Source organism: Bos taurus, chromosome 16 (assembly GCF_002263795.3).
Source record: "Bos taurus isolate L1 Dominette 01449 registration number 42190680 breed Hereford chromosome 16, ARS-UCD2.0, whole genome shotgun sequence".
NCBI classification, from domain to species: Eukaryota; Metazoa; Chordata; class Mammalia; order Artiodactyla; family Bovidae; genus Bos; species Bos taurus.
Genome location: NC_037343.1, coordinates 15,529,213 through 15,556,710, shown reverse-complemented (window position 1 = coordinate 15,556,710; position 27,498 = coordinate 15,529,213). Strand labels below are relative to the sequence as shown.

Below are 27,498 nucleotides of genomic sequence, written 5' to 3'. Positions count from 1 at the left end.
TACACTAAGTTTAAGGGTGGCAAACTGCTTCCAAAATGTGTTACCAAATTAATGGGAAAGACTTTAAGACAAATATTAATTTATTGATGCAATGACAAGTGATGGTTTTGACACAACCTATTTCATCTACACACATTGAAGCCTCCAATATTATTCATATAAAAATCTTTTCATATAATATGGGTAAACTTTGAGTGTTATTCCTCTCTTATGCATATACTATTATTATTATTATTTTACAGACTAAGACATTTGAAAATTGCATTCTATTCTAAGTTAGTCATATCATGCCTACATTAAGATATTAACCTCTCTACATGTTAACAGGGGAATAATAAGCATGGAAGTTTCATGGATAACATCATTCTGATTTTAAAAATGGGCTTCTTATTTGAGATAATAAAACTATCACAGCATTCCAATAGTGGATGATGTTCAGGTTCCTATTTATTTGGGCAAGTAAACATACATCCATTTCTCACATAAAGTAAGTAAAATTGTGAGAAATGATTCAAGTAGAAATGAGGTTGATTTTCAACCTTGAGTTAAATATGTGTAAAAACTGAATGTGCATCTCTTCTAAGAATTTTATTGTCAATAAAACTATAAGATTTGGGGAAACACTAGTGTCTTTAAATCTATATAGATCCTCACATTGTGGTCAATACATGGTTAATAACTGATAGTTAATATGATGTCAACAAATAATCAATTTATTTCCTGTGTTCCATAACATATTTTCTCTGAGATATAATTTCATGTACCGATTAATCATCACAAAAAGGTGTGCATTTAATGCAACCCTTCATCTCATGCAAAATATTGAGGTAAAAATCATAGAGTTCAAGTATATTTTAAAAATGTATTTTGGTAAACAAATTAGCATTTAACTTGAAGTACCATATCAAGTAATTCCTTCATAGAGATGAGGTAGTGTAGTCTCCAAGTCTTTCTGAGAAAGCAATTAAAGCAATTATTTGTCAGGAATTAGTACCTAGCACTCAGAAATCGTCTAAGAAGTTGAGAAAATAAAGATTTTCTAAAATCATTTCAGCTTAAGGTAATTGTCAAATATTGTATGGTGACTGAAGTGATTGCATTTTAGCTGAAAACAGTTCTAGAAGCTGCAAGATTGAATTAAAAATTGTGCTATGTTGTTTTCCAAGTGTTTACTTTGAGACAGTAATGGGCATTTTAGGACACAAAAATGTTCGCTCCGTAAAATCCTTGTTTAAACAAATCCATCTTTTTTCTAATTGTAGGACATTGTAAAACATTTGCCATCCATATATACAAAGTAGACTTTCAAGCAAAGTTTATAGTAATTCAAATTCCAAATTTTCTTGACTATGGCTGTTTTAAAAAAAGTATGTGTTATGTATTAATTTTAGAAAATAAACATTAATATCTCACAAAATGCAACTTTTTAGTGGAATGTAATGAAGGAACATCAACTGCTTAGTGAGGAGAAAAATGAAGGCTTCCGAAAGCAGAACTTCCAAGTACCCTCTGCGGCATGAGCCTGTGGGCAATGTCAAATAAAGAACTGGTTCTGATTGTTTAAACAAAGTGGTTCTCACTTCAAATAGTGCTGGAGAGAAGCATCTTAATCTTGCACACTGTGGAGTTTGCCTCCAAGATGCTATGAATAGGACTTTTATTTCCAGAAAGTTCACTTAAGTGTTAAGATAGTTCTCTGGAGCTGTTGATGATATTCTCAAATTTGACCATTTAAGCCAGAAACCCCATTGAGTTCTGGGGGGAAGGGAACTTGAGGGTGACATGCAATCTTTCTTGGAAGACTGTTTAAATGCCATGATATGGAGTAGGAGGTATTGAAATGACATCAGGACAGTTAACCACATAAAAACAAAGGAACAAACCTCTCTTATTTGAAATATGTGTTATACTCATGACTATTCCTCTTGGCTCTTAGCTTCCTTTTCCTCTGCTCAGAGAATAAGCCAATTTAAAAGAAGGATAAGACAATACTATAAGGTTTTCACTTAAAACATATAATAAACTTATGACCACTGTTCGCACACACATCCAAATAAACATATACACACGAGCCCACAGAATTTCCAAAAGGATCAGAGCCTTTTGATTCTGTTTATCTTATCAGAAGTGAAGTGAAAGTGAAGTCGCTCAGTCATGTCCAACTCTTTGTGACCCCATAGACTGTAGCCTACCAGGCTCCTCCATCCATGGTATTTTCCAGGCAAGAGTACTGGAGTGCGTTGCCATGAAGCAACTATCTAAAAAGAGAGCCTCTGTGTTTTAAATTTTGATCACTTTTCTGTATAGATTGTGAGTTGTAGACAGCATTCTCTAGGCAAAATTCCATGGTGACTAGTTCTCTGATTGTTCCATATGACCTTTATCCATGAGGAAAAAATAATACTAAGAAGGGAAAACAACAGAATAATCCCACAGATTTTTATTGTTTTAATATTATTTTGCACTCTGTCTAAAATTAAAGACTTCTATGACTACCATATGAGGACTTCCCTGGTGGATCAGATGGTAAAGATTTCACCAGAAATGCAGGAGAGATGGGTTCAATTCCTGGGTCAGGAAGATCCCCTGGGGAAGAGAAAGGCTACCCACTCCAGTATTCTTGCCTGGAGAATTCCATGGACAGAGCAGTTTGGCAGGCTACAGTCCATAGAGTTGCAAAGAATTGGACATAACTGAGTGATTAAGCACACGGACACATGACTAGCATATAATTGATATTTTGTCAGTGAGTATGAATTTGCCTTAAAAGATTTGTTTTCATTTAACATCTATCAAAATCTAATAAACTGAAAGATCATGAAATCAGTGCTGCAACTGAAGGTCAAAGTAGAAACTTTATAGATAAAGATAAGGACATTTTAGAGCTGGGAAAACTAAAACACAGGCTACCCCAAAAGTGAGGTGAAGGAAAGAGCATGAGAGAAAAAATAAATTTGCCTACTTTGAATTTGTTTGGAAGTGGCCTATACCCAGGAGAGTGGGCACATCATTTTTTTTTTAATCCCCTCCTTGAAGATTCATCTTGCTGGCTTCCTTGAATCAGAATCCAGTCAAGTATGAGCTACATTATACAAGAAACAATGAGTTTCTTACAACATTTATACCATTATCCTATGACAAACTTTATTTTGACTATGAAACACATTTTGCATAAAATTCACTACCATATTAGTATTGACATGTACATAAAAATGATGTTTCTATTTACAAATAAATATTTATTTAAGTGTCTTTCATGTACTGGGCACTTTATAATTCCTCCATTTTTCACATTTCTCAATAACACATTGAAGATGTCAAAATACAGAACTCTATATATAAAAATTTACAGATTTGCTATTACCTAGCAATGCCTATGAGTCATCATGGAATGGTTGAAACACAAAAAAATAATTTAAAAATTACTTTTTAATATAGAAATGCAAAGAAAATTAATATCCTGACTTTTCCATACAGTTTCATATGAAATTGCTCTCAGCAAATTCCCTTATATTAATATATAAAAGCCATTCTTAATTAAATCACAAATTCTGCAATATTAAAGGATTCTGGAGGCCATACAGTAAGGCCCTTTTAATAGTTGGGATACAAGTTTGGATGCAGTAACATAAGCCAAATAAGATTGGCTTCAATAAACTTCAGTTTCATTTTCTCTCAAATACGAGTAGAAACATAATCAAGGACTGCAAAGCTAACTTCAAAGAGATTAGATATAACTAATATTAGTATGTTTTCTCATGTCATAGTTTTTAGTTCTAACCATCACATCTGCATTTTAGTTAGGGAGAAGATGAAACATATATTCTTCTTTCTTTAAGGATCCAGTTCAGTAGCTTCATGAGTTTCTTCCACTTACATCCATTTGTTATCCATCCAACATTCAAGGGAGGCTAAGGGGGTGGTACAGCATGTACTTTGCCAAAACAAAGGGTTGCATTTGAAAAGAAAGAGAAATAAAGGAAGAAGGGATGTAACCTCTCTGTTGTTCAGTTTCTAAGTCGTGTCCAACTATCTGAGATCCCCATGGACTGTAGCATACCAGGCTTCCCTGTCCTTCACTATCTCCTGGAGTTTGTTCAAACATCCATTGAGTTGGTGATGCCATCCAACTATCTCATCCTCTGCCACCCCTTTCTCTCCTGCCCTCAATCTTTCCCAGCATCACGGTCTTTACCAATGAGTCTGCTCTTCGCAGCAGGTAGCCAAAATACTGGAGCTTCAGCTTTAGCATCAGTCCTTCCAATGAATATTCAGGATTAATTCCCTTAAGGATTGACTGGTTTGATCTCCTTTCAGTCCAAGAGACTCTTCAGAGTCTTCCCCAGCACCACAATTCAAAAGCACCAATTCTTTCTTGATCAGCCTTCTTTATGCTCCAATTCTCATATCCACACATGTCTACTAGAAAACCCATAGCCTGGACTATATGGACCTTTGATGTCAAAGTGATGTCTCTGCTTTTTAATATGTGGTCTAGGTTTGCCATAACTATTCTTCCTATGGAGCAAGATTGCTTTCTAAGGAGCAATCATCTTTCTATTTGATGGTTGAAGCTACTTCCGCAGTGATTTTGAAGCCCAAGAAAATAAAATCTGTCTTGGTTTCCACTTTTTCCCCATCTATTTGCCATAGAGTGATGAGACTGGATGCCACGATCTTTGTTTTTTGAATGTTGGGTTTTAAGCTAGCTTTTTCACTCTCTCTCCCTTTTCTCCCTCATCAAGAGGCTCTTTAATCCCTTTTCACTTTCTGCCCTTGGAGTGGTACCATTTGCATATCTGCAGTTGTTGATATTTCTCCCAGAAATTTCAATTTCAGCTTGTAAATGTGAACCTCTATGACAACCCCACAATTTATCTTCTCGGTCTATTAGGTCCTCATGAAATCATATACAAGCCCTTGTCCTTTGAAGTAGAAGGTTTTTACTTTACTCTTCCAGGCCTCCCTTGAGTCCCTGAAGGCTGGTTCAAGAGTTAATAATTAGGAATATGAAGATGTAGAAACAAAGAATAGCTGCTGGGCTGGGAAACTGGGAAACATTTAAGCTATAAGTCCTGCCTATAGCAGTATCACTGTACTCTTAGTTCCCTGGAAAACATAGATAAAGGCTTGACACACATTCCTAAGTTGTTTTTTTACAGGAAGCAGACCCTTCACCAGATGAAAACTGCTGACTAAAAAACAGATCTTAGACTGGTTGAAATCAGAAGGCTGATGACATGTGAAAGTTCACCTTGATGCCAACCAGTTAGAGAATTGTCCACGAGCTGATCACGTACCCTGAAGCCTCCTCCCTCACATTGTGTTTAAAACTCCTTCCTTGAAAGCCACTGGGAAGTTCAGGTCTTTTGAACATGAGCTGCCTGTTCTCCTACCACATGTTGAATTTTGGTGCAGTAGCTAAGACTAATATCCACAATTATTCAAAAAGGCACTGCAATTCTTATTTCTCCAATAAATCTGTGCGAAGCTATAAAACTACAGTTTGCAACAGATTGCATGCAGAAACAGCAGTGGGGATTCAATTATCTTCTCTTAAGCCAAATATTAAAGAAATGTGCAAAAATCATTAAAGTTTAAATGTTATATATGTTATTAATAATATGTAATAAGCTTGCTTAATGTTCTTTAAATTGTATTAATAAATGCATATTTTAAAATCTGTTTTAATTTTACTATGGTAAATATAGATTTCAATTTATATATACATTTATATGTAGATTTATAGCTTCCATAACAAAAAAGCTTTTCAGATTTCTCAGTAATTGTTATGCATTTGAAAGAGTCTTGAGACCAAACAGGTGGTAACTTCCAGTCAAGATCATCAGAGAATTTCAGCAAGAAGATTTATCACTAAAATAACAGAAAACTACTAAACTTACTGTGCAGAGTGACTCATAGAATGATGCTTAAGGCCATTAAAATGGGCCAGTTGAAATAAACCCCTCCCTAAATTTTTGTTTTTTTTGGTAAGGGAATAATATCTATGCCTCTATAATTCTTCTTGCCCAAGTTGGCAGTAGCCTACTTAAAGCAGGTTTAATTTATTTTTTCTAGGAATAAATAATGTAATACCACATAGGATATATCCAAATTTATATCTGTTTTTAAAGAAACAAAAATCATTGATTGCTGATTATATACTTATTAATAGAAAATATGAACTATAAACCCTGATCACTTTTTTGAATATTGAGAAACTAACATATCCTGATAATGACTTAAAATTCTTTTCATTTCTGTATTTCTATTGTTTATAAATTAGAAAATTAATATTCTTCACAGATTTTCATTTTTTTCATGAGCCAAACAAAATGTGATTTTTTCCAATATTTAACAGCTAAATTTACTTTACATCATTGCTTTTAATATTATGTATTTATGGTTCTTTATTAGTTGCTATAAAGTACCACTGAGACTTGACAAGTACCATTAAGAGTATGTCAAGGCTGTATATTATCACCTTGCTTATTTAGCTTATATACAGAGTACATCATGCAAAATGCTGAGCTGGATGAAGCACAAACTGGAATCAGTATTGCCAGGAGAAATATCAATAACCTCAAATACACAGATGACACCAGCTGTATGGCAGAAAGCAAAGAAGAACTAAATAGCCTCTTGATGAAAGTGAAAGAGGGGAGTGAAAAAGCTGGCTTAAAACTCAACATTTAAAAACCTAAGATCATGAAGTACAGTCCCATGACTTCAATGGCAAAAAGATAGGCAAACAGTGGCAACAGTGGCTGACTTTATTTTTTGGGACTCCAAAATCACTGCAGATGGTGACTGCAGCCATCAAATTAAAAGACACTTGCTCCTTGGAAGAAAAGCTATAACCAACCTAGACAGCATGTTAAAAAGCAGAGACATTACTTTGCTGACAGAGGTCAGTCTAGTCAAAGCTATGATTTTCCCAGTAGTCATGTATGGATGTGAGAGTTGGACTATGAAGAAAGCGGAGCATGGAAGAATTAATGCTTTTGAACTGTGGTTTTAGAGAAGACTCTTGAGAGTTCCTTGGACTGCAAGGAGATCCAACCAGTCAATCCTAAAGGAAATCAGTCCTGAGTATTCATTGGAAGGACTGAAGCTGAAGCTGAAGCTCCAATACTCTGGTCACCTGATGCAAAGAACTGACTCATTGGAAAAGCCACTGAAGGCAGGAGGAAAAGGGGACAACAGAGGATGAGATGGTTGGATGGCATCAGCAACACAATGGACATGAATTTGAGCAAGCTCTGGGAGTTGGTGATGGACAGGGAAGCCTGGCATGTTGCCTTCTATGGGGTTACAAAGAGTCAGATACGACTGAGTAACTGAACTGAACTGAAGACTTGGCAATAACTTGTGTTTTTCCTTGTCCTCTTTCCCAGGCCAGTAGTCTCCCAAATTGCCTTTTTCAACATTATGTAATAATTCTGCCTTGGATGATTATCTATATGCTCTAGTAATACAAAGACTTTGATAAAATTAACTATCAAAACAAAGAAAAAACAAACATATTTACTGTCCTAGACATTGAGAGGCCTCCTTTATCTCAAGAGAGTTTTATGCCATGTTGATGATATTTATTACCACAGGCAAATCACATGTTCATACTTCATTTTTGCTGTTTCCAGGATATATTGAAAATGGATCCAGATTTTATTTGATTTCTATATATTCTAGATTGATATCTATTTATATCTATTAGATTTAAGAAGTGAAAGAAACCAACTCCAATGAACAAATATTATAAGACAAAATTATTGGAAGCACAGTCAGAGGCAGTATCTCTTATATGTATTAAAATGCATTAAAAATAAAATGAATTATTATAAAAATAAAATAAAAATGCATTAAAAAAGCAAGTTTATCTAAGGTGAAGAGGCACTATTTTGCAGGAAAATATCAATGAGAAATTGTAAACTGGGATTCCAAGAGCAGTAAACCAAATTAAAAAAAAAAGTTTATAGAAAGATTTCAGTAAATAGGGGGCATATTGAAGAGAATGGGGGTCAACAAAGAGAGAAAATGTTGGATATTTGGAGGTGGAAAAAAGAAAATAGGCTAAAAAAGGATGAAAAAGAACTCAGGGGAAAATATGATTGAAAAGGATTTTTATACATCATTACTGTATGCCAGATGTTGAGAAACAGTATTCACAAAGATTTCTCCCCACGAAAGTGTTAAATATCTATTTTCCTTGCATGAATTATAGAGTGGTAACTGCTTGCTTATAATGAGGGACACAAAGCGTCATGTTTTGAGTTTGAGAAGGAAAAGTTGAATAACAAAACTTCAAGAAGAGAAGTACACTAGAGAGTCAAATGAACACAGGAGTTTAAAGGACACCTGAATTCTCTATCTCCTATTGGGTTCACATGCCAGCTTCATTGTCATACACCATGGACAGTATCCTTACACAAAAGAAACGGCTGGCTAGTCTCCTCACCCTCACATCTCATAGTGTTAACTGACAGAGACAAAATCAGTCTGATACAATATAAATGCTATGTCTTGCCTAAATTTACATGTTGGAATCCTAACCCCTGAAGATGATGCTATTGGGAAGTGGAGCCTTTGAGAGGTGCTTAGGTCATGAGGATGGAGCCCACGTGAATGAGATGAATGCTCTCCACTAGAACCCCACCATGATGGCCCCTAGATCCTGGACTTCAGTCTCCAAAACTACAAACAGTTGTTTGTGAGTCATCCAGTTTGCGGTATTTTTTGTTTATAGCAGCCTAAACAGACAAAGGCACTGTCTCAGCTCCATTTGAAAGAATGGGGGAGAGCATTCACCTGCTTAATGGAGAAACAAAACAGAACATGATATGCATATTATAACAGGCAATCCAATTTATGTAGAGTGGGAAACATTTTACATAAAGTAATAATTCATTGCTGTGTGCGTTCAGAGGTTGAACTAAAGTATTAACAAAAACATCACAGAGCACTCATCAAATATGTATTGAGCACTTGTTGTCTGGGAATGTGAGAGCTGTCTCTAGAAACTCCAGCCGAAAACTAAGCATTCAGATTTCTTGAAATTCTGCCTGTATCTTATCTTTTCAGCATTCCACTGGGCAGGGTAATTCTTCCCAAATACATTAAAATTTCCACAGTTCATTTCAGCATTACCAGATTCCCTTTATCCTCCCATACCCACAGATACTGTTCAGTTTTTCAGCTTCATTTTCCTCAAGTGTTCATGTTGTTTGTTCTTCCTCTTAGTTCATAATCATGTCATTTTGAATTGGACTAGAATTGGAGATCATGAGGAGAAGGAAGAGAAAACTGGGAAAGCTGGCTGACTCCACGAAATTATACAAATCTGCATTTGGAGATGAGTTTGAAATGGCACTTCAGTTAAGATCAGTTTGATATGTAAGATTTTAGATTATTGCTATGGAAGTTACATTAGTTAAAATGCATATGTATATAAGTATATATTATATATTAAGGTATATATATAATGTATGAATCTATATATAATGTATATATTTGCATTTAATTCATGGGCATAATATATAATATATAGTGAATGCACATATATTAATATGATTGTGTAAGAGTTATTATTAGTGAAATATTCAGTATTAACTCACAAATACCTGGATTCAAGATTCAGTGTTATTCTGTTTTCCATATGATGGATACTAAAGTAATAACTTTCTTTCCTTAACATAACATGAACTATATTTATAAACTTTTCAATGATATACAAGTTAAATACTTTTAATACACTTGATAGCATTTTTAAAGACAGAGAATACATATTAATATTATATTAGAGTCCATGTTGGCAAAACTTTACTGTAGGAGCCAGGTAGCAAATACTGTAGGGTTTCAGGAGCATGCAGTGGTCAATAACTGCCAGTAGGGTATGAAAGTGGGCACAGACAGTATATAAACATGTGGGCATGGCTTTTTTATTGATGCATATTTTAATATAAATTCATACCATCGTCATCCATCAAAAATACTATTCTCCTTTTGATTTTTTTTTTCAACAGGCTGATACAAAAATTGGTGAGGGATAGATTTGACCTATATGCCAATTTCTGACTGCTGTCATAGAGAATACATAGGAGGTACATGACATAGCTCTCAGACAAAGAATGACACAGACGTCAAGTCATCCTTTGCTATGATGTTAGAGAAGTGATTTCATCCTATATCACTTTCCAATGTTAATGAAGAAGAGATAACTTTGCAAAAATGTTTTAGTAAAATTTTTGAGGTTAGCTGCAGTATGCATGCACTGGCTCAGGATATCCAGCTGCACATCAACTCCATGAGCCATGACAGTACATTGATAGCTTGAAATTGACCATGGTGGAAATATTTCTAACACAAAAATCAGTAAACGTGAATAAATTAGGTTTTCTACCCCTAGAGATGTGGTTGTTAAGCCTTTACCAAGAGACTTTTAAATGTAATATTTCCATAGACCCTTGGCTACTCTGTGAATAAGACATGACAGCACAAAATAGTGTAGTTGAGATGCTTTCTAGAAATATTACATGAATACTTTTCAATAATTGCTGCAGCTAATGTTCTTTAATGAAATGAATATAGCATTTTTACTTATCTCAAAAATTTTTGAATAGCAACAAAAGTTGACTTAACTCAAAGAAACCACATGATCGCAGGCTTTGGAATTCACTTCAGTGAGAAAAAGCATTTTACTGTCATGGGAATTCATGAGAGGGATAGTAGTAACAAAGCAGAGCTGCCACCTAGAGAAAGGTCCACACTTTACCAGAAAGAAAGAATTACACGCTATATTATGGAGGAAAAAAAAATCAACTGCCCCACCATTATACAGGAAGAATTAAGAAATAATGTTCACTATCTACCTGTCTAAGAAATAATGTTAGTGAGATATATTTTGCAGGTCTCATTTTTCTTTGCTTCTACTTCTTTTTCCAGATTTTAGAATATCAGATATTGAAAGCTAGTTCTGAGAGTTGGACAAGTTCAAGAGGAAAACAGAAAAAAATTCCATAATGAAAGGACAAAAAACAAAAATACCTGCTAGAAGTGAATCACTGGTTACTTATTCACTTTCTCTTTCAAAGATTTCTGAAAATACACCCCACAAATTTCCCATCTCTTTTCCACTGAATTCTGCTAACAAACTCTACTACATGCTGCTGCTACTGCTGCTAAGTCGCTTCAGTTGTGTCTGATTCTGTGCGACCCCATAGACGGCAGCCCATTAGGCTCCTGTCCCTGGGTTTCTCCAGGCAAGAACACTGGATGCTTGGGACTGGTGCACTGGGACGGCCCAGGGGGATGGTATGGGGAGGGAGGAGGGAGGAGGGTTTGGGATGGGGAACACATGTATACCTGTGGCGGATTCACTTTGATATTTGGCAAAACTAATACAATTATGTAAAGTTTAAAAATAAAATAAAATTGGAGAAAAAAGAAAAAAAAAAAAAAAAAAGAACACTGGAGTGGGTTGCCATTTCTTTCTCCAATGCATGAAAGTGAAAGGGAAGTCGCTCAGTCGTGTCCAACTCTTAGCGACCCTATGGACTACAGCCTACCAGGCTCCTCCATCCATGGGATTTTCCAGGCAACAGTACACGAGTGGGGTGCCATTGCCTTCTCCCTAGTACATATATATGTGTGTGTGTGTGTGTGTGTGTGTGTGTATAGTTTCCCTATCAGTCCTGGGTGTTCTTTGGAAGGAATGACGCTAAAGCTGAAACTCCAGTACTTTGGCCACCTCATGCGAAGAGTTGACTCATTGGAAAAGACTCTGATGCTGGGAGGGGTTGGGGGCAGGAGGAGAAGGGGACGACAGAGGATGAGATGGCTGGATGGCATCACTGACTCGATGGACATGAGTCTGGGTGAACTCTGGGAGTTGGTGATGGACAGGGAGGCCTGGAGTGCTGCAATTCATGGGGTTGCAGAGTCGGACACGACTGAGCTACTGAACTGAACTGAACTGAATGTAATTTTAGTACATGAAAATCTATTAAGATGGGAAAAATAAAAACAAAGCAAAATCTCACATTACTGTTAAAAGAAATATGGTGATAAAGAAAAAAAAATCCAAATTCAGTAAAAATCTAGCAAGTGGTCTGTATTTTTTTTTTTTTTTAACTGTGTGGGATGACAATAGAAAACATAGAAATTAAGCTAAATTGAAAAAAAAACAAGTCAAGAAAAAGCCTGAACTATCTTTGATTTAGTTAAGAAGTTTTGGACAACAAATATTTAGTTCTATAGCTTTTTGAATTTGTTTCAGTAATGCATCTTTCTATTATACTGCCTATTTATTTATTCTGCACACACGTAACTTGAATTCTTGCATATTTTTCTTAGAAATATTGTACTGTAATGACACTTATGAATGTTTAATTTTTATTTATTTTTACTAGAAATTAATGTGTCTCTTTTGACATATTTTACTCCACTACTTGTTTCCTTTTCAGGTCCATTTTCCACTTATCCCTTAAACATATTTCCTATGATATTACATTCAGATCTTATGATTTCATGTGCACTGATGTTTGCCATCTTAAGTTTCTCAAATCTCCCCTGAGCTTCATATATATATATCTATATATATGTGCATATATATATTATACATATATAGATATATATATAATCTCCAGTTGTTCTTGATTAAAAGAACACTTAAGGTCAACAAGTTATATTATAAGCAAACTCATCAGTTGCTTCCATCTCATTCTCTCGTATTTCCTCTTATGTTTGAAGATGAGATCATCTATTTCAGTGGTTTACAAACTCTAGCTCACACAGGGAGAATAAGGTTCATTGCAATTAAATAAGTATCTTTTTCAAGCTGTAATTCTCTGTTAGGGAATATTTACTTTAAGTTTGAAGACAGATATATAAAAAATATCTTATGCATGAAATAAATAAGAAAACTTACAGGAAGTATAAAAGAACAAATCTTAATGGTAGTGCTTAGAGAGTAATTTACAGCAGTGAATGCTTATGTTAAAAAAGTGAAAGCTATGAAGTCAGTAACCCACGTTTTCTTTCTATGAAGCTAGAAAAAGAAAATTAGAGCATTCACATAAAGCAAATAGAAAAAAAGAAATAATAGCAATCACAGTGGAAAATCAAATAAAAACAGAAAAATAATAGAGAATATAAAGGAAACTAAAAGTTAGTGTTTGAAAAGAAAGAAAATTGACAAACTGACCAGACAGACAGATAGACAGACCAGGAAAGGAGATGGACAAAAAAATGAAAAGATATCCCAGATATTGGAAGGAGATATTTTTATACCAAACAGTTTCTAAAGGAACAGGGCATCCAAATATATAAATTACTCATACAACTCAATAATGCAAATTAAAAAAAAAAAACTAAGAGGGAAGAAAATTCACATAGATATTTCCCCATAGAAGGTACAAAACGGACTATAAGCACATGCAAAGATGTTTAGCATCATTAGTCATGATGGGGAAATGTAAATTAAAACCACAAAAGGATATTACTTCACAACTGTTAGGATGACTATAATCAAATCTCAGATACTAATGAGTGTTGGTGATGATGTGGAGTAATTGGAGCTGTCACTCATAGTAGGTGGAAATAATAAACAGTAGAGCCATTTTGGAAAACAGTTTGCCAGATCCTCAAAATGTTAAATATAGGATTATCTTCTGAATAGTCAATTCTGTCAATCCTAAAGGAAAGCAACCCCAACAAACCATTTGGAAAGACTGATGCTGAAGCTGAAGCTCCAAATTTTGGCAACCTGATACAAAAAGCTGACTCACTGGAAAAGACCTCAGAAAGATGCTGGGAAAGATTGAAGGCAAAAGGAGAAGGGGGTGGTAGAGGATGAGATGGTTAGATAGCATCACCGACTCAATGGACATGAATCTGAGCAAACTCTGGGAGATAGCAGAGGACAGATGAGTGGCAGGCTACAGTCCATGGGGTTCCAAATAATTGGACATGACTTAGTGACTGAACAACAACAACAACAACATATCCAAGAAAATTGAAACATATGTCCAGATTAAAAAAAATAAAGTACACATGAATGTTCACAGCAGCATCATTTATACTTGATAAAAAGTGGCAACAACCCCAAGTCCATCAAAGGATTAATTGATAGGTAAAATAAAATGTGATATACTACTGATGCATGCCACAAATGGGTAAACCAAAAAGTACTTTGCTACATGAAAGAAGTCAGTCACAAAAGACCACATGTTGTACAAAATGTCAAGAATAATCAAATCTATGGAGACAATTAGCAGATTAGACAAATCTGGAGAGACAAATAGCCGAGGGATGGGCATGGGAATATGCGGAGTATGGGCAAGGGAGTATGGGGCTAAAAATGGATCCAATGAAAATGTTCTCAACTTAGATTGCATACATGTTGAATATGCTAAAATCCAATGATTGTAAAGAATGCAAATGATTTATTTTGAAATTGAATTTTAAAATGTATAAACTTTATTTTTTTTCAGTGAAAAAAATTTGTAATTATAGATTTCTTAATAATTTAATAATCGAGTCAAAGTTCAAGTATTTTATATTGGTGATACTGATACAAATACATTTTTTACTGAATTTTTTTCCTAAATTTTTCCTTAGCTTTTCCTTTTATTCATTTTCAACCTGCTCGTACTAAGTAAATACAACTTTTTACTGACTGATCAATACATATTAAACTACCAAATCTAAAACCCAGGCTTCCCCAAGTCAGTTCAGACACAAATATTCGAAGAGTCTGTCAGCATTCATATAAATTGTTTGAAACTTTCACAGCAATTTTCATACATTCACGTAGAATGAGATTTATGGTTTTAAGAACATGTAAAATAAATAAAATGTAGATGCTTTTATTTAAAAGTTACGTCTTAAGAAATATCACTTTTTATTCCTGCTTACTTCCTATGCTTACAATGTAACTAGGTTTTGTGTTTTTATGTTCACTGTCACACAATTATCAGATGATTACCCTGTACAACAAGTTAGAATAATATCTTGATTCTAATGATAAAAAAAAATTAAATAAAAATTAGTCTATGTGTTCCCATTATAGCATTACTTTGGAAAATAACTGCAATTAATCATTTTGAGACTTAAGACAATATGTTTTCAAATCATCTCTAAAAATATGAATAACACTGTATTATGTATATTACTGCACCTACATTCAGAAAATCAGTGAGCTGTCCTCAGTTGTCTACATTAGCGCACTTATCTTACCTTTGTCTTGGCAGGCTGATAAGGGGTTGTTTATGACACCTCTTGCTAAGGCTAAAGAGCTTGTGTACAATTTTCTGCGCCTTTAGGAAAAGTTGCTTCATGCTATTCTCCAGTTGTTCATAGCGGCGCTGAAAATTAGAATCCATTGTCCACAAATGCATTACGGTAGATGTGTTGAGGAAATAGTTCATGGGTAGCCTCTTCATAAAGAACTTGAATTCATCTGAAAAAAAAGCCAAAATTCAATACTTTAATAATAAAATAATCAGTTTTCTTCTTCTCCAAAGTATATTTAGTATGTTAATGCTGAAACAAATACAAACTATTATTCTCTGTGGGGCAAATTAATAGCAAGAAGGTAATTGTTTATGATTTAGGATTATTTTCTCTTTTGTTCCTCATAAGATAGAACAAGAACATTCATAGAAAAAGGTAATTAAAATAAGTGTTCTAAAGCAAATATTTGGGGGAAAAGTTTAACTTGAACTTAATTTTTCCATGTTCTCCTTTTGATGATAAGTGAATTTGATGGTGCTGAATTTTTTTTCCCAAAGTTAATAGTCATTAATCTAGCTTTTCTTTCTGGCAACAGCATTTTTAATCATGTTTCAAGTATTGTTTATTAAATAAATATTTTCAGAAATTATCCTTAAATCAGTATAGGAGAATACACAGATTTTCATTAATAAATGTTTGCAGTGGTTAAAGATATATTATCTGGCAAGTGATACAAACCCTATTTTAATCACTATTCTACCCACAGAAAATTTACACAGCATGCATTAAACCTCAGTCTGTTTGTGCCTTGATTTCCTTGTTTGTAAATGAGATAGAAAATTTTTGATTACAAAAATAGCATTTTACTTTAAATTTTTATGAAGTTGCAAATACATTGTTTTAGTTAGTTGTAAATATCCAATTCAAAAATAGTTATTTTCAAATACCAGTTATAGGTATTAGTGTTTACTTGAATTTGGACAAAGTATGTTCATACTGATTCCTTGGTAGAGACTGTCTCTATTGAGTGTTTCAAAACCCCCAAGTTATCACTAATATTTAAAAAATATGCCATTCACATGGGAAAAGATAAACTACATTAATATACATATATATACGGCAATTAATTTATATATATTTTACAAACCAGGGCTATTTCAATAATCAAATCCAAACTATTTCATCAGTGATGGAAAAGGCAACTTGTAGACAATTAACAGAAAATTATATTCATGAATGTTGAGTTGATATTTTTTCTAGAGCAAATAAATACAGAGTTCCGGCATGTTTTGGATGTTAAATGCATCCAGAAGAACAAGGAAACAAAAGGAAGACCAGGACTTTTTATAGTAAAATTCATCAGGAAAGAGTTTTGAGGATATATCCATTTGATATGCTTCAAATCATTTTTTTAAGTAAGCAGAGTATAAATAAGAGATGCATTTTAAAATTCCAATTTCACAGTCCTCTACATTTTGTTTGGTCCCATATGTCTCCTTTGACAAATTCTCTCCTTTGAATAAAAGAGTTGGGGCATGGAAATTGGAAAGCATTCCCTGGATTATTCACAGAGCAGATGCCACTACTTTGCAAACTAATCATTCATTTCATTTCATTGTCATCTTTTACTTGAACATTTCTGATAAGCTTTTATTGTTTCATGGGTTTGCATATTTTAATTATTTTCATTGTTTGTTATAGTAGTATCATAAAAGTTTCTAAATCAGTACATTTTATTCAAGTTAAAGAATCTATTAATTTATTTATTTTACCAAAGTGGATGTAACAGTACATGCCAGCTGAAAACTGGCACTATGTAATTTTTAAAAAAGGGTTTTAACATGACGTTTGAATAATTACTTCATTATGAAGTCATTAAGAGTCACCATTGATAGTCCCCAAAACAGTTATCGGACACCTGTTGTGCACAAAACATACAGCTATTTCAATCTCTGAGTAGGAATATGAATAAACATTTCATCTTATTTTTTTAAAATGACAAAGACATGTAATATTTTAAAATGTTAAAATAGCATCTTATCTGAAATTCATTCTACTTAGAAGTCAATAGAATGTCCAGAAATATTCCTCTGGATATTTATTCAGTTAATAAAAATTATGTTTATATATTACGAAAATGAAATTTGAATGATACATTAGAATTATTATATAAACCTCCAGATTTACATAACTACAAAGAGAAAATACAATGATTAGTGGACACCAGATTACAGTTAACCCTATAATAATGTCCAAACTCATGTAGAAAATAAAGTGCTCTTGCTTTTAAAATGGCAACTAAACAATGACTGTGGTGGTTTAGTTGCTAAGTCATGTCAGACTCTTGTAACTCCATGGACTGTAGCCCGCCAGGCCCCTCTGTCCATGGGATTGTCTAGGCAAGAATACTGGAGTGGGTTACCATTTCCTTCTTCAGGGGATCTTCCCAACCAAGGAACTGAACCCAGGTCTCCTGCATTGCGGACATTTACCGTTTGAGAATTTACCAACTGAGCTATGAGGGAAGTACAAACAATGACTAACCATACTTTTTTGGGGAAATAAATGTGTAAAAGAAAAAAAAAATTAATGTCACATAAAAATATCCTAGGAGAAATTAATTCAGTATCTGGGTTATTGGAGAGAGATTAATCTGGAAACCCCTGTTTGCAAGATATGTACCAAATGAGTACTTTTGCTCAGCATAGTTTTGAGGATTATGAGAAACAAAACAACAGCAATATCAGTGGTAATAAACATCCTGTATGTAAGTCAGTCAGTCTTCTTCACAAAACTAATTCACATGAAGTAAAAAATAATACAAAAGCAGATGCATGATATTAATGAATTCTGTGGAGCCAAAGAGAATTAGCGCAGGTGACGTCTTTCCAATAAATTATAGAAGACTAGCTAGGCACCATGTAGACTCTCAAGATTACTACTGCTCTTCCAATAAAAATGAAATTTTTTCTAAAATAGCCGAACAAGGTTTGTTGCTGTTGTTTTTTTCCTCTCCTCTAAAACAAATTCTAGTTAACACTTGATATCTAGTTAGTTAACTTTGAAATGAATTCACTGTCTCTCTCTTAACACGAGTTCTCGCTTTGGCAGGAACTCAACTGCAGGGCTTTAAATATTAACTCAGTCCCCTCAATAGTCTTTCATGTAAATTTTATTGGCACAGTTATGTATGTTGAATGCAGATGATTTTTAGTTTTGTAACTCTAATGTCAGCAAAAAACTTTTATTTTTGCTACTGCATTTACATATTGATCTTATGTATTTATATGTGTATGGACTTTATTCTCATGCTTCACAGTTGAATTAAATAAGAGTGGAGAACGGAACATTTTTGGATATTAAAGGACCAGACATAATATGTAGACCCTGATTTGTGCTTCTGTCTTCATTGATGAACATGCAAAGCATTGACCAGTGTATTGATTATACATTTTCACATATTCAGAACCTCTGCTCAGAACAGCTTTGGACTATATTTTCAAGAGTGTTCTAAAGCACTCTAAATTTTCTAAAGCTTTGGGAGCACATAATTTACTTCCTCAAAAGTGTAGAAAAGCAATCAGATTATTATTATTATTATTCAGAGATGATTCTTGAGTTGTAAAACCACCAACATATCTAAAACAGAAGCTGCTTCCATTAGCAAGTAGGACTATGGCTGGGCAGGATTCAAGGAGGAAATTTGTGCTTTTATGATTTTTATATTTCATATGAATGTGTTATTCTACTAAAATGTCAATAAATATTGTTAGCCAGTAAAAATCATAGCCAAGAAATACTACTAAGTTGTCAGTTCAATATGTATATATCTTATATTTCAGACATTTATATAAAATGCTATTATTTAAAGACTTGTTAACATAAATTTAAAGTCTACTGGCTCACAGTCTGGTTTTTGTTTTCTGTATCAATTACTATATTGGTACAAAGTACCTTTTCAGTAGAAATGACAATGCAGCATGGATAATAATTTTAAGTATTATGAAAGCATAGCAATAGTCTTTACTAACAAAATATTGTACAATGTATAGCAAAATAAAGAACATGGACACAGAACAGCCTTAAATGAAAGGATGTAATAAGCAAAAAAGATGTGTATCATATATACATGAAGAATCCATGAAAACATTTGTTTTTAACCAGAACTCATCTGTTCATTTCTCATGAGAAAAATAACTTCTTATTTTGAGATACTAATGGTCTAGTTCTTCATACATGTATCTCTTGTTTATGTTTGTAAACAAAGAAGTTTTAAAATAATACATGTTAATAATATATTCTATTAACACAAAATTTTCTGTGATAAGTTAATCAAACAAATATTAATTCCTTATACTGAATGCAGTACCTTATCTATAAATGAACACATGTGAAATCTAGTCTGCTATTTTAAGACTGGGTTTTTATTAGTTTGTTTAGTATACAGTAGGTTTTTACCTATGCTAAGTACTACCTCCAAAGTTGAAAAATAAGCATCAAACTCTATCACTGAACTTCAGAGTTACTGCTCACTCAGAGCCACTTCTAATAAAGTTGTTTCTTGAGAATCACAGTTTCCTAGAAGATAGTATGGATTCATCTGTCTTCCTCTGATTTTCAAAGGGAAATATCGACCTAGGAAAAAATTTAATTGCAATCCTTGACACTACAGATATGCAAGATTTAAAGAGGTAAGATATAAAACTAAGAAATAGATGGCAGTGTGAGTAGGAAGAAGGGCTGATGGGAACAAAGTTGAGACAGAAAATTTAGGTAGTGTCCTGAATGCCAGAAAGTTACTAATGACTGAAATGGAAATCTGACCCTTGAGGGAGTACAATGAAGAGGCAAACTTTGAGTCACCCCATAATCCTGATTAGAACTGCTTGTTTTTTAACTTTTATAAAGTTTTCTTTTTCTCCAAACATTTCCAAGGGACTATTTGAATCATTTGTATCAGTTTAACATTTTCTCAACTTCTACAGTAAATCACTGATAGGACTTTGGGTGACCACATATCAATGCAAGTCTATTCAAATCTTTCTATTAACCGTGGGTATAGAGTTTATACTGAAATTGACAAAATACTAGAATGCTGCATAAAATAAATGGCAAGCCTGTTCAATAGCCTGTGAACTAGCCAATTTTATGAGGCCATAAAATGAGGGGTTCATGCAGGCATAAATCAGAAATAGAACCTAATTCCTTAGTAGCTGGCCTAGAAATGTTGTGCTTTTCCTGATCATTTTCTTTTTCTCTGAAAGATACTTTTATTTATGTTAAAATATTTTAATACAGCAAGACAATTAATCTGTCCTTCATCAAATTGCTCTGTTTATAAACCCCCTTCAAATGTCTGAAAATTTACCCAGAGCTTATCTCTACAATTATAACTATAGTTATTTCTATAGTTATAGTTTATCTCTATAACAAACTATAACTATAGAACACTCAAGACTCAGGTCTTCACATTCCCAGCACCCTTGCAGCTACAAGATATAGCTGCATCATCTAAGAAATATAGGAATCAAGTGAACACGAGCAGAGTTTGGATCTAAGGTATAGGATGCATCATCTAAGATATAGGAATCAAGTGAACACGAGCAGAGTTTGGATCTTACGCTGTTGAAGCGATAACAGAGGATGCCTAGAGCAATTCTCAGGGAGATAGTGATTGCAGCAGTAATGGTAGTGTTTGCTGCTATTGGATGATCAGCCACTCAAGATGGTTGTCCTCCTGCTCTCTGTCTGTCCTCTGCTTGACCACCGCCTGCTTTACCTATACTATGCTCATATGATTGACCTTCCCATGTATTGGCCCCAGGCTTCAACTAGTGACTATTCTAGTTTTAGATCAGAACTTCAACTATGCTTATCAAAAGGGCAGTAAGGGGCATGCCCCTCTGCTGGTTTCCTTGGCAACCGATAACCCAACTTGACATCAATTCCCTATAACTGGTAGCCAACCCCTGCCCATGGGAGCAAAGAAGGCCATCCTGTGCTACCCCATTGTCCACTACACATGGTGAGGTATTGCTCTAGGGTCTTGCTTCAGATGTGTAAGCTCTACCCATTCATTAAACAATTAATGTTTCTGTAACTGACTCCAGGCTCTCTCTTCAGTCTTGAAGGTGGGCAAGTGCAGGACTTAAAGGCCTGTGGGGTGCAGCCCTATAGAGATCTAGGGTTCCATGCATTCAGCAGTGGTGATCTCACTAAATAAGTCTTATGCAAGATTTTTTTTTTTTTAATTTGTCTCAACCAGTAGTATGAGTATGATTCTCTAGCTTTCTTGAAGATTCTATATGCTAACCAATATCCTTTAATTGATTCCTTATCAGATTGGGTTATCTAGAGACTGATTTTCTTACCTTCATCCAAAGAAAAAAAAATTCTGGGCTACTAGAGGTACTGGTGTCATAAGTGGTTTGGAAGAGTCTCCATGGATAATAGGAGACTCTTTCTGGATTTGTTGGGGAAAAAGACTTTTTAAATAAGTGCAGTATTCAGGGTGGAAGTTTGACAATAGAAGTACCACCTGTGTTCATCTAGAATGAAGAGCTTGTTGAGGGCACATTTGGGACTATGTGCCTATATACAACTGAATGAGGAACATAAAAATTTCAAAGACCGAGACTGACTTGGTTACTACAAATAGAGATGGCTTGCTTAAAGAGCTCAAAATCCTACTTTTTTTTTTTTTTTCTCAAAGCACAGAATGCTGGAAAGGACTAAAAGAGATCTTTTATCTCTTGCAGCTGTAGGGCTTCAAAACAAATTTTGATCCCAAGACTGAATTTAAATTCCTGCCAGATCTGTTAAAGTTGGAAAGAACATTAGAAAGGGTGGGAACCTGGGAACTGGAAGGTAGATTGGGGGAGGACTGGGATGAACTCAGAGTAATCCAGAACACTAATGCTCACTTTCTTTGTCCCCAAGAAACAGCATCTTCTCTCCTGCCTGATGGACTAGATTATCTTGCTTCGAGTCATTGTGATGATTTTAATCAAAGAAATGACCGTCATTAGGAAGCAAATTTCATCACATCCCACTTCCATCATCTATCATGTCCCAAGGGAGTTTATTGAAAATATTATGACTTTCCAGTTGTTATCAAGAATTTGCTGATTTTCTACTGGAGAAAGAACATTAAATGCATTGATAAAAGGAATGCATGCATATCTGATGAATATTATATTCTGTAGGATGGGGACATCTGTTAGTGGGAAAATCTGTGTGAAATCGGATGGTGGGCTCTGGTTTCAATTAGGACACAATTAACCCTCTGTGACTGAGGCCTAGAAACAGAGATTACACCTCAGAGGCAAAGTGGACATTGGTATTGTCATAGATGTTAAGTCCAAGGTGCTATTCAAAAAAGTCTACCTGGAGGAATTTTAGAGTTCACTAATCAGGTCATGGTTCCTTGGGATTTAAATGTGGAATCAGTGCTTTGAGGTCCTCTTTTTAATTTGTATTATTGAAAGAAAAAAAAATCTGCAAAAGAGGCCTGACTTCAGTTTTCCTGAGAGAGGAATGGTATCTGGAGTTCTGAATGATTTCAAGACTCAGAACTCTTAAACACTACTTAATAGATCACATGTTTTTTTTGCATTATGAATTAACCCCTTGGGCTCCTAATGCCACATGAAACAGAGAGGGGCCTTATAGAAAGTAAACAGTAAATTGGGTTTTCTATGAAGCCTCCTCAAATCAGGTCCAATGGGATCCTAACCCAGACCATGTTTATTTTCTGGTCTCTGAGTTGGACTGTGAAGAAGGCTGAGCGCCGAAGAATTGATGCTTTTGAACTGTGGTGTTGGAGAAGACTCTTGAGAGTCCCTTGGACTGCAAGGAGATCCAAACAGTCCATTCTGAAGATCAGCCCTGGGATTTCTTTGGAAGGAATGATGCTAAAGCTGAAACTCCAGTATTTTGGCCACCTCATGCGAAGAGTTGACTCATGGGAAAAGACTCTGATGCTGGGAGGGATTGGGGGCAGGAGGAGAAGGGGACGACAGAGGATGAGATGGCTGGATGGCATCACTGACTCGATGGACGTGAGTCTCAGTGAACTCCAGGAGTTGGTGACAGACATGGAGGCCTGGCCTGCTGTGATTCATGGGGTCACAAAGAGTCGGACACGACTGAGCGACTGAACTGAACTGAACTGACTAAAGAATTAGAATAGAAAAGCTTTGTCTCACTAACCTATCAGGTAAAACCTATAAAGGTAAGATGGATAAAAGGAAGCTTCCTTCTCCTAGGAAAAGACTAAATTCAGGTGATACTGCTTTTTTTTTTTTTTTTTAATGCTTGACATGGTTGCAGGACCTGGAGATCTGTTCAACACTGAACATTTTGAAAATAGTAATCGCATTACATCTCTAATTAACTCACATATAGACGATCTCTCAATCACAGAGTAACTCTAATTAAAGCTGCCATTCCAGATATGGTAGCTTACTGGTGACTGGACTCCTAGCACTAGGGAGAAAGTTTCTTCTATGGTACAATCTCTCTTATCTATCATCATAAAAAGGGAAGCCTGGAAGCAGTTTTCGTTCCTATGTCAGCTATGAGAATGAAGCATCTCCATCATATTCAAGGGTCAAATTTTTTCTCAGCCTCTGTCTGCCAAGTGTCTTCAAAGGAATGCAGACCATTGTATCCTGTTATGGGACATATTTTGTTAATGACATCATACTAAAAAATACGTGCAAAATACAAGTAACAGGTATCCTGTCTGCTGGCCAATATTTTAGCTTATCAAGCCTCTGATGTGCGAGTGAAATTTCTGAGAGTCCAGAGCACATTTGGGTAGCTTCTCCAAAGCAAACAGCAAGCAACTGCTCTCCTCCAGCTCCCTTTAATAACAAAACTCTACAGATCTTTGAAGAAGCAGCAAATGAATTATCTCGTAGCATCACTGATAACTATGACTGCAATGATCTCTCTTGGGATGTCAAAGGTGCACATTGCAGATGTGTGTTCTCCTTATACACTCAAAAGATGGCACTTATTATGTGATTTTGTTACCGTTCCTGGCACAGCCTCAGAGCCAGGCTCTCCAGTTCTGCTGATTCTGTCAGCTACCCAATCCGCTGTCTGCACATAAATTCCTTTTCTGCTACAGTCAGATTCTGTTCTTGCAAGAATGCTGACTGATACAGTTAATGGGGCCCTTAAATATAATTAGAAGATGGAGTTCAACAAGAGTATAACAAATATTTTTTGAGTGTCTAATGTGTGACAATCGCTGTGCTAGTTAAGAGCTAAAATTACATTAATAATCATTTTTGTAACTGTAGTAGTAATTTCTTCACAGGTTTAGTAAATTAAATGGGATAATAATGAAAATAAAATACCTTTTACATAATTACTGATAAATAAATGCTAGCTATTATTTTTCTTTTTATAATTTATTCCATGTTTCTATGTGTGCCGGGCTGAGCAGTTAAAGTGAATTTTCTCATTTAATCTTTCCAGCAACCCTATTGCTGGGTACTGGGTAACCAGTACTGGGTATTTCTGGAGATGAGTACTATTATACTCAGCATTTCACTGAGGAGGACAAAAGACTTAGCAAGATTCAATCAACTGTTCAAAGTGACACAGTTATTAATTAGAACCCAGAACAAAAGACGTCTGTTTGAAAAAAGTGTGCTCCTATCTTTATAAGCATAAACTCTTTTGAGAGTTGACAGAAAAACAAAATTATTCCTTCTTTTTAAAGACTGCTTTTCTTTAGTAGATTTTTCACAAATATTGCTATATCCAATCTCATGATAACACTGCAATAAGATGGGCAGGTTTTATTGAGATGTGATGTGAAACAATTTTGAATTAAAGGATCATTCAGTTCAGTTTAGTTCAGTGGCTTGGTCACGTCTGATTCTTGTGAACCCGTGAATCACAGCATGCCAGGCCTCCCAGTCCATCACCAACTCCTGGAGTTCACTCAAACTCATGTTCATTGAGTCAGTGATGCCATCCAGCCATCTCATCCTCTGTTGTCCCCTTCTCCGCCTGCCCCCAATCCCTCCCAGCATCAGAGTCTTTTCCAATGAGTCAACACTTCGCATGAGGTGGTCGAAGTATTGGAGTTTCAGCTTCATCATCAGTCCTTCCAATCAACACCCAGGATTGATCGCCTTTAGGATGGACTGTTTGGATCTCCTTGCAGTCCAAGGGACTCTCAAGAGTCTTCTCCAACACTACAGTTCAAAAGCATCAATTCTTCAGCACTCAGCTTTCTTCCCAGTCCAACTCTCACATCCATACATGACCACTGGAAAAACTATAGCCTTGACTAGACAGACCTTTGTTGGCAAAGTAATATCTCTGCTTTTGAATATGCTATCTAGGTTGGTCATAACTTTTCTTCCAAGGAGTAAGTGTCTTTTAATTTCATGGCTGCAATCACCATCTGCAGTGATTTTGGAGCCTCCCAAAAATAAAGTCTGACACTGTTTCCACTATTTCCCCATGTATTTCCCATGAAGTGACGGGACCAGGTGCCATGATACTTAGTTTTCTGAATGATGAGCTTTAAGCCAACTTTTTCACTCTCCTCTTTCACTTTCATCAAGAGGCTTTTCGGTTCCTCTTCACTTTCTGCCATAAGGGTGCTGTCATCTGCATATCTGAGGTTATTGGTATTTCTCCTGGAAATCTTGATTCCAGATTGTGCTTCTTCCAGCCCAGCCTTTCTCGTGATGTACTCTGCTGCTGTTGCTGCTGTTAAGTTGCTTCAGTCGTATCCGACTCTGTGCGACCCCACAGACCGCAGCCCACCAGGCTCCCCGTCCCTGGGATTCTTCAGGCAAGAACACTGGAGTGGATTGCCATTTCCTTCTCCAATGCATGAAAGTGAAAATTGAAAGTGAAGTCGCTCAGCTGTGTCCGACTCCTAGCGATCCCATGGACTGCAGCCTACCAGGCCCCTCCGTCCATGGGATTTTCCAGGCAAGAGTACTGGAATGGGTTGCCATTGCCTTCTCCAGCGATGTACCCTGCATATAAGTTCAATAAGCAGGGTGACAATATTCAGCCTTGATGAACTCCTTTTCCTATTTGGAACCAGTCTGTTGTTCCATGTCCAGTTCTAACTGTTGCTTCCTGACCTGCATATAGGTTTCTCAGGAGTCAGGACAGGTGGTCTGGGTATGCCCATCTCTTTCAGAAATTTCCACAGTTGATTGTGATCCACACAGTCAAAGGCTTTGGCATAGTCAATAAAGCAGAAATAGATGTTTTTCTGGAACTCTCTTGCTTTTTCCATGATCCAGCGGATGCTGGCAATTTGATCTCTGGCTCCTCTGCCTTTTCTAAAACCAGCTTGAACATCTGGAAGTTCACAGTTCACGTACTGCTGAAGCCTGGCTTGGAGAATTTTGAGCATTACTTGACTAGTGTGTGAGATGAGTGCAATTGTGTGGAAGTTTGAGCATTCTTTGGCATTGCCTTTCTTTGGGATTGGAATGAAAACTGACCTTTTCCAGTCCTGTGGCCACTGCTGAGTTTTCCAAATTTGCTGGCATATTGAGTGCAGCACTTTCACAGCATCATCTTTCAGGATTTGGAATAGCTCAACTGGAATTCCATCACCTCCTCTAGTTTTGTTTATAGTGATGCTTCCTAAGGTCCAGTTGACTTCACATTCCAGGATGTCCGGCTCTAGGTGAGTGATCACACCATCGTGATTATCTTGGTTGTGAAGCTCTTTTTTATACAGTTCTTCTGTGTGTTCTTGCCACCTCTTCTTAATATCTTCTGCTTCTGTTAGGTCCATACCATTTCTGTCCTTTATCGAGCCCATTTTTGCATAAAATATTCCCTTGGTATCTTTAATTTTCTTGAAGAGATCTCTAGTCTTTCCCATTCTGTTGTTTTCCTCTATTTATTTGCATTGATCACTGAGGAAGGCTTTCTTATCTCTTCTTGTTATTCTTTGGAACTCTGTATTCAGATGCTTATATCTTTCCTTTTCTCCTTTGCTTACACAGAGTCAATTATGAGAAAAAAATAAGAAAAATAATGAACTCAAAGAAATATAAAAAGAAAGATCGTTTTATATTTCTCTGAAGGGCATGACAAAGTTTTATTTTTCTTTATATTTTTCCTTTACAAAAGCCTCATACAGCACCTTACATATAGTATGAATTAATAACATGTTTCTTAAATGGCAAAACTGACTGACAAGATTAAGAAAGAAAAGTTTGAAGCTAAATATGAACATATATAGAATAATTTATTTGGAAAAGT

The 27,498-nt window shown here is 35.4% G+C and overlaps 1 protein-coding gene across 3 annotated transcripts in view; it reads right to left on the bottom strand.

Annotated features, from left to right (window-relative positions):
- Positions 1-27,498, bottom strand: part of BRINP3 (BMP/retinoic acid inducible neural specific 3) — a 488,562-nt gene that overhangs the window by 74,430 nt on the left and 386,634 nt on the right. For all 3 annotated transcript variants that reach the window (XM_005216773.5, XM_005216774.5, NM_001102140.2), the window contains 1 exon segment: positions 15,235-15,457. In XM_005216773.5, the coding sequence (XP_005216830.1) occupies positions 15,235-15,457 (223 nt within the window).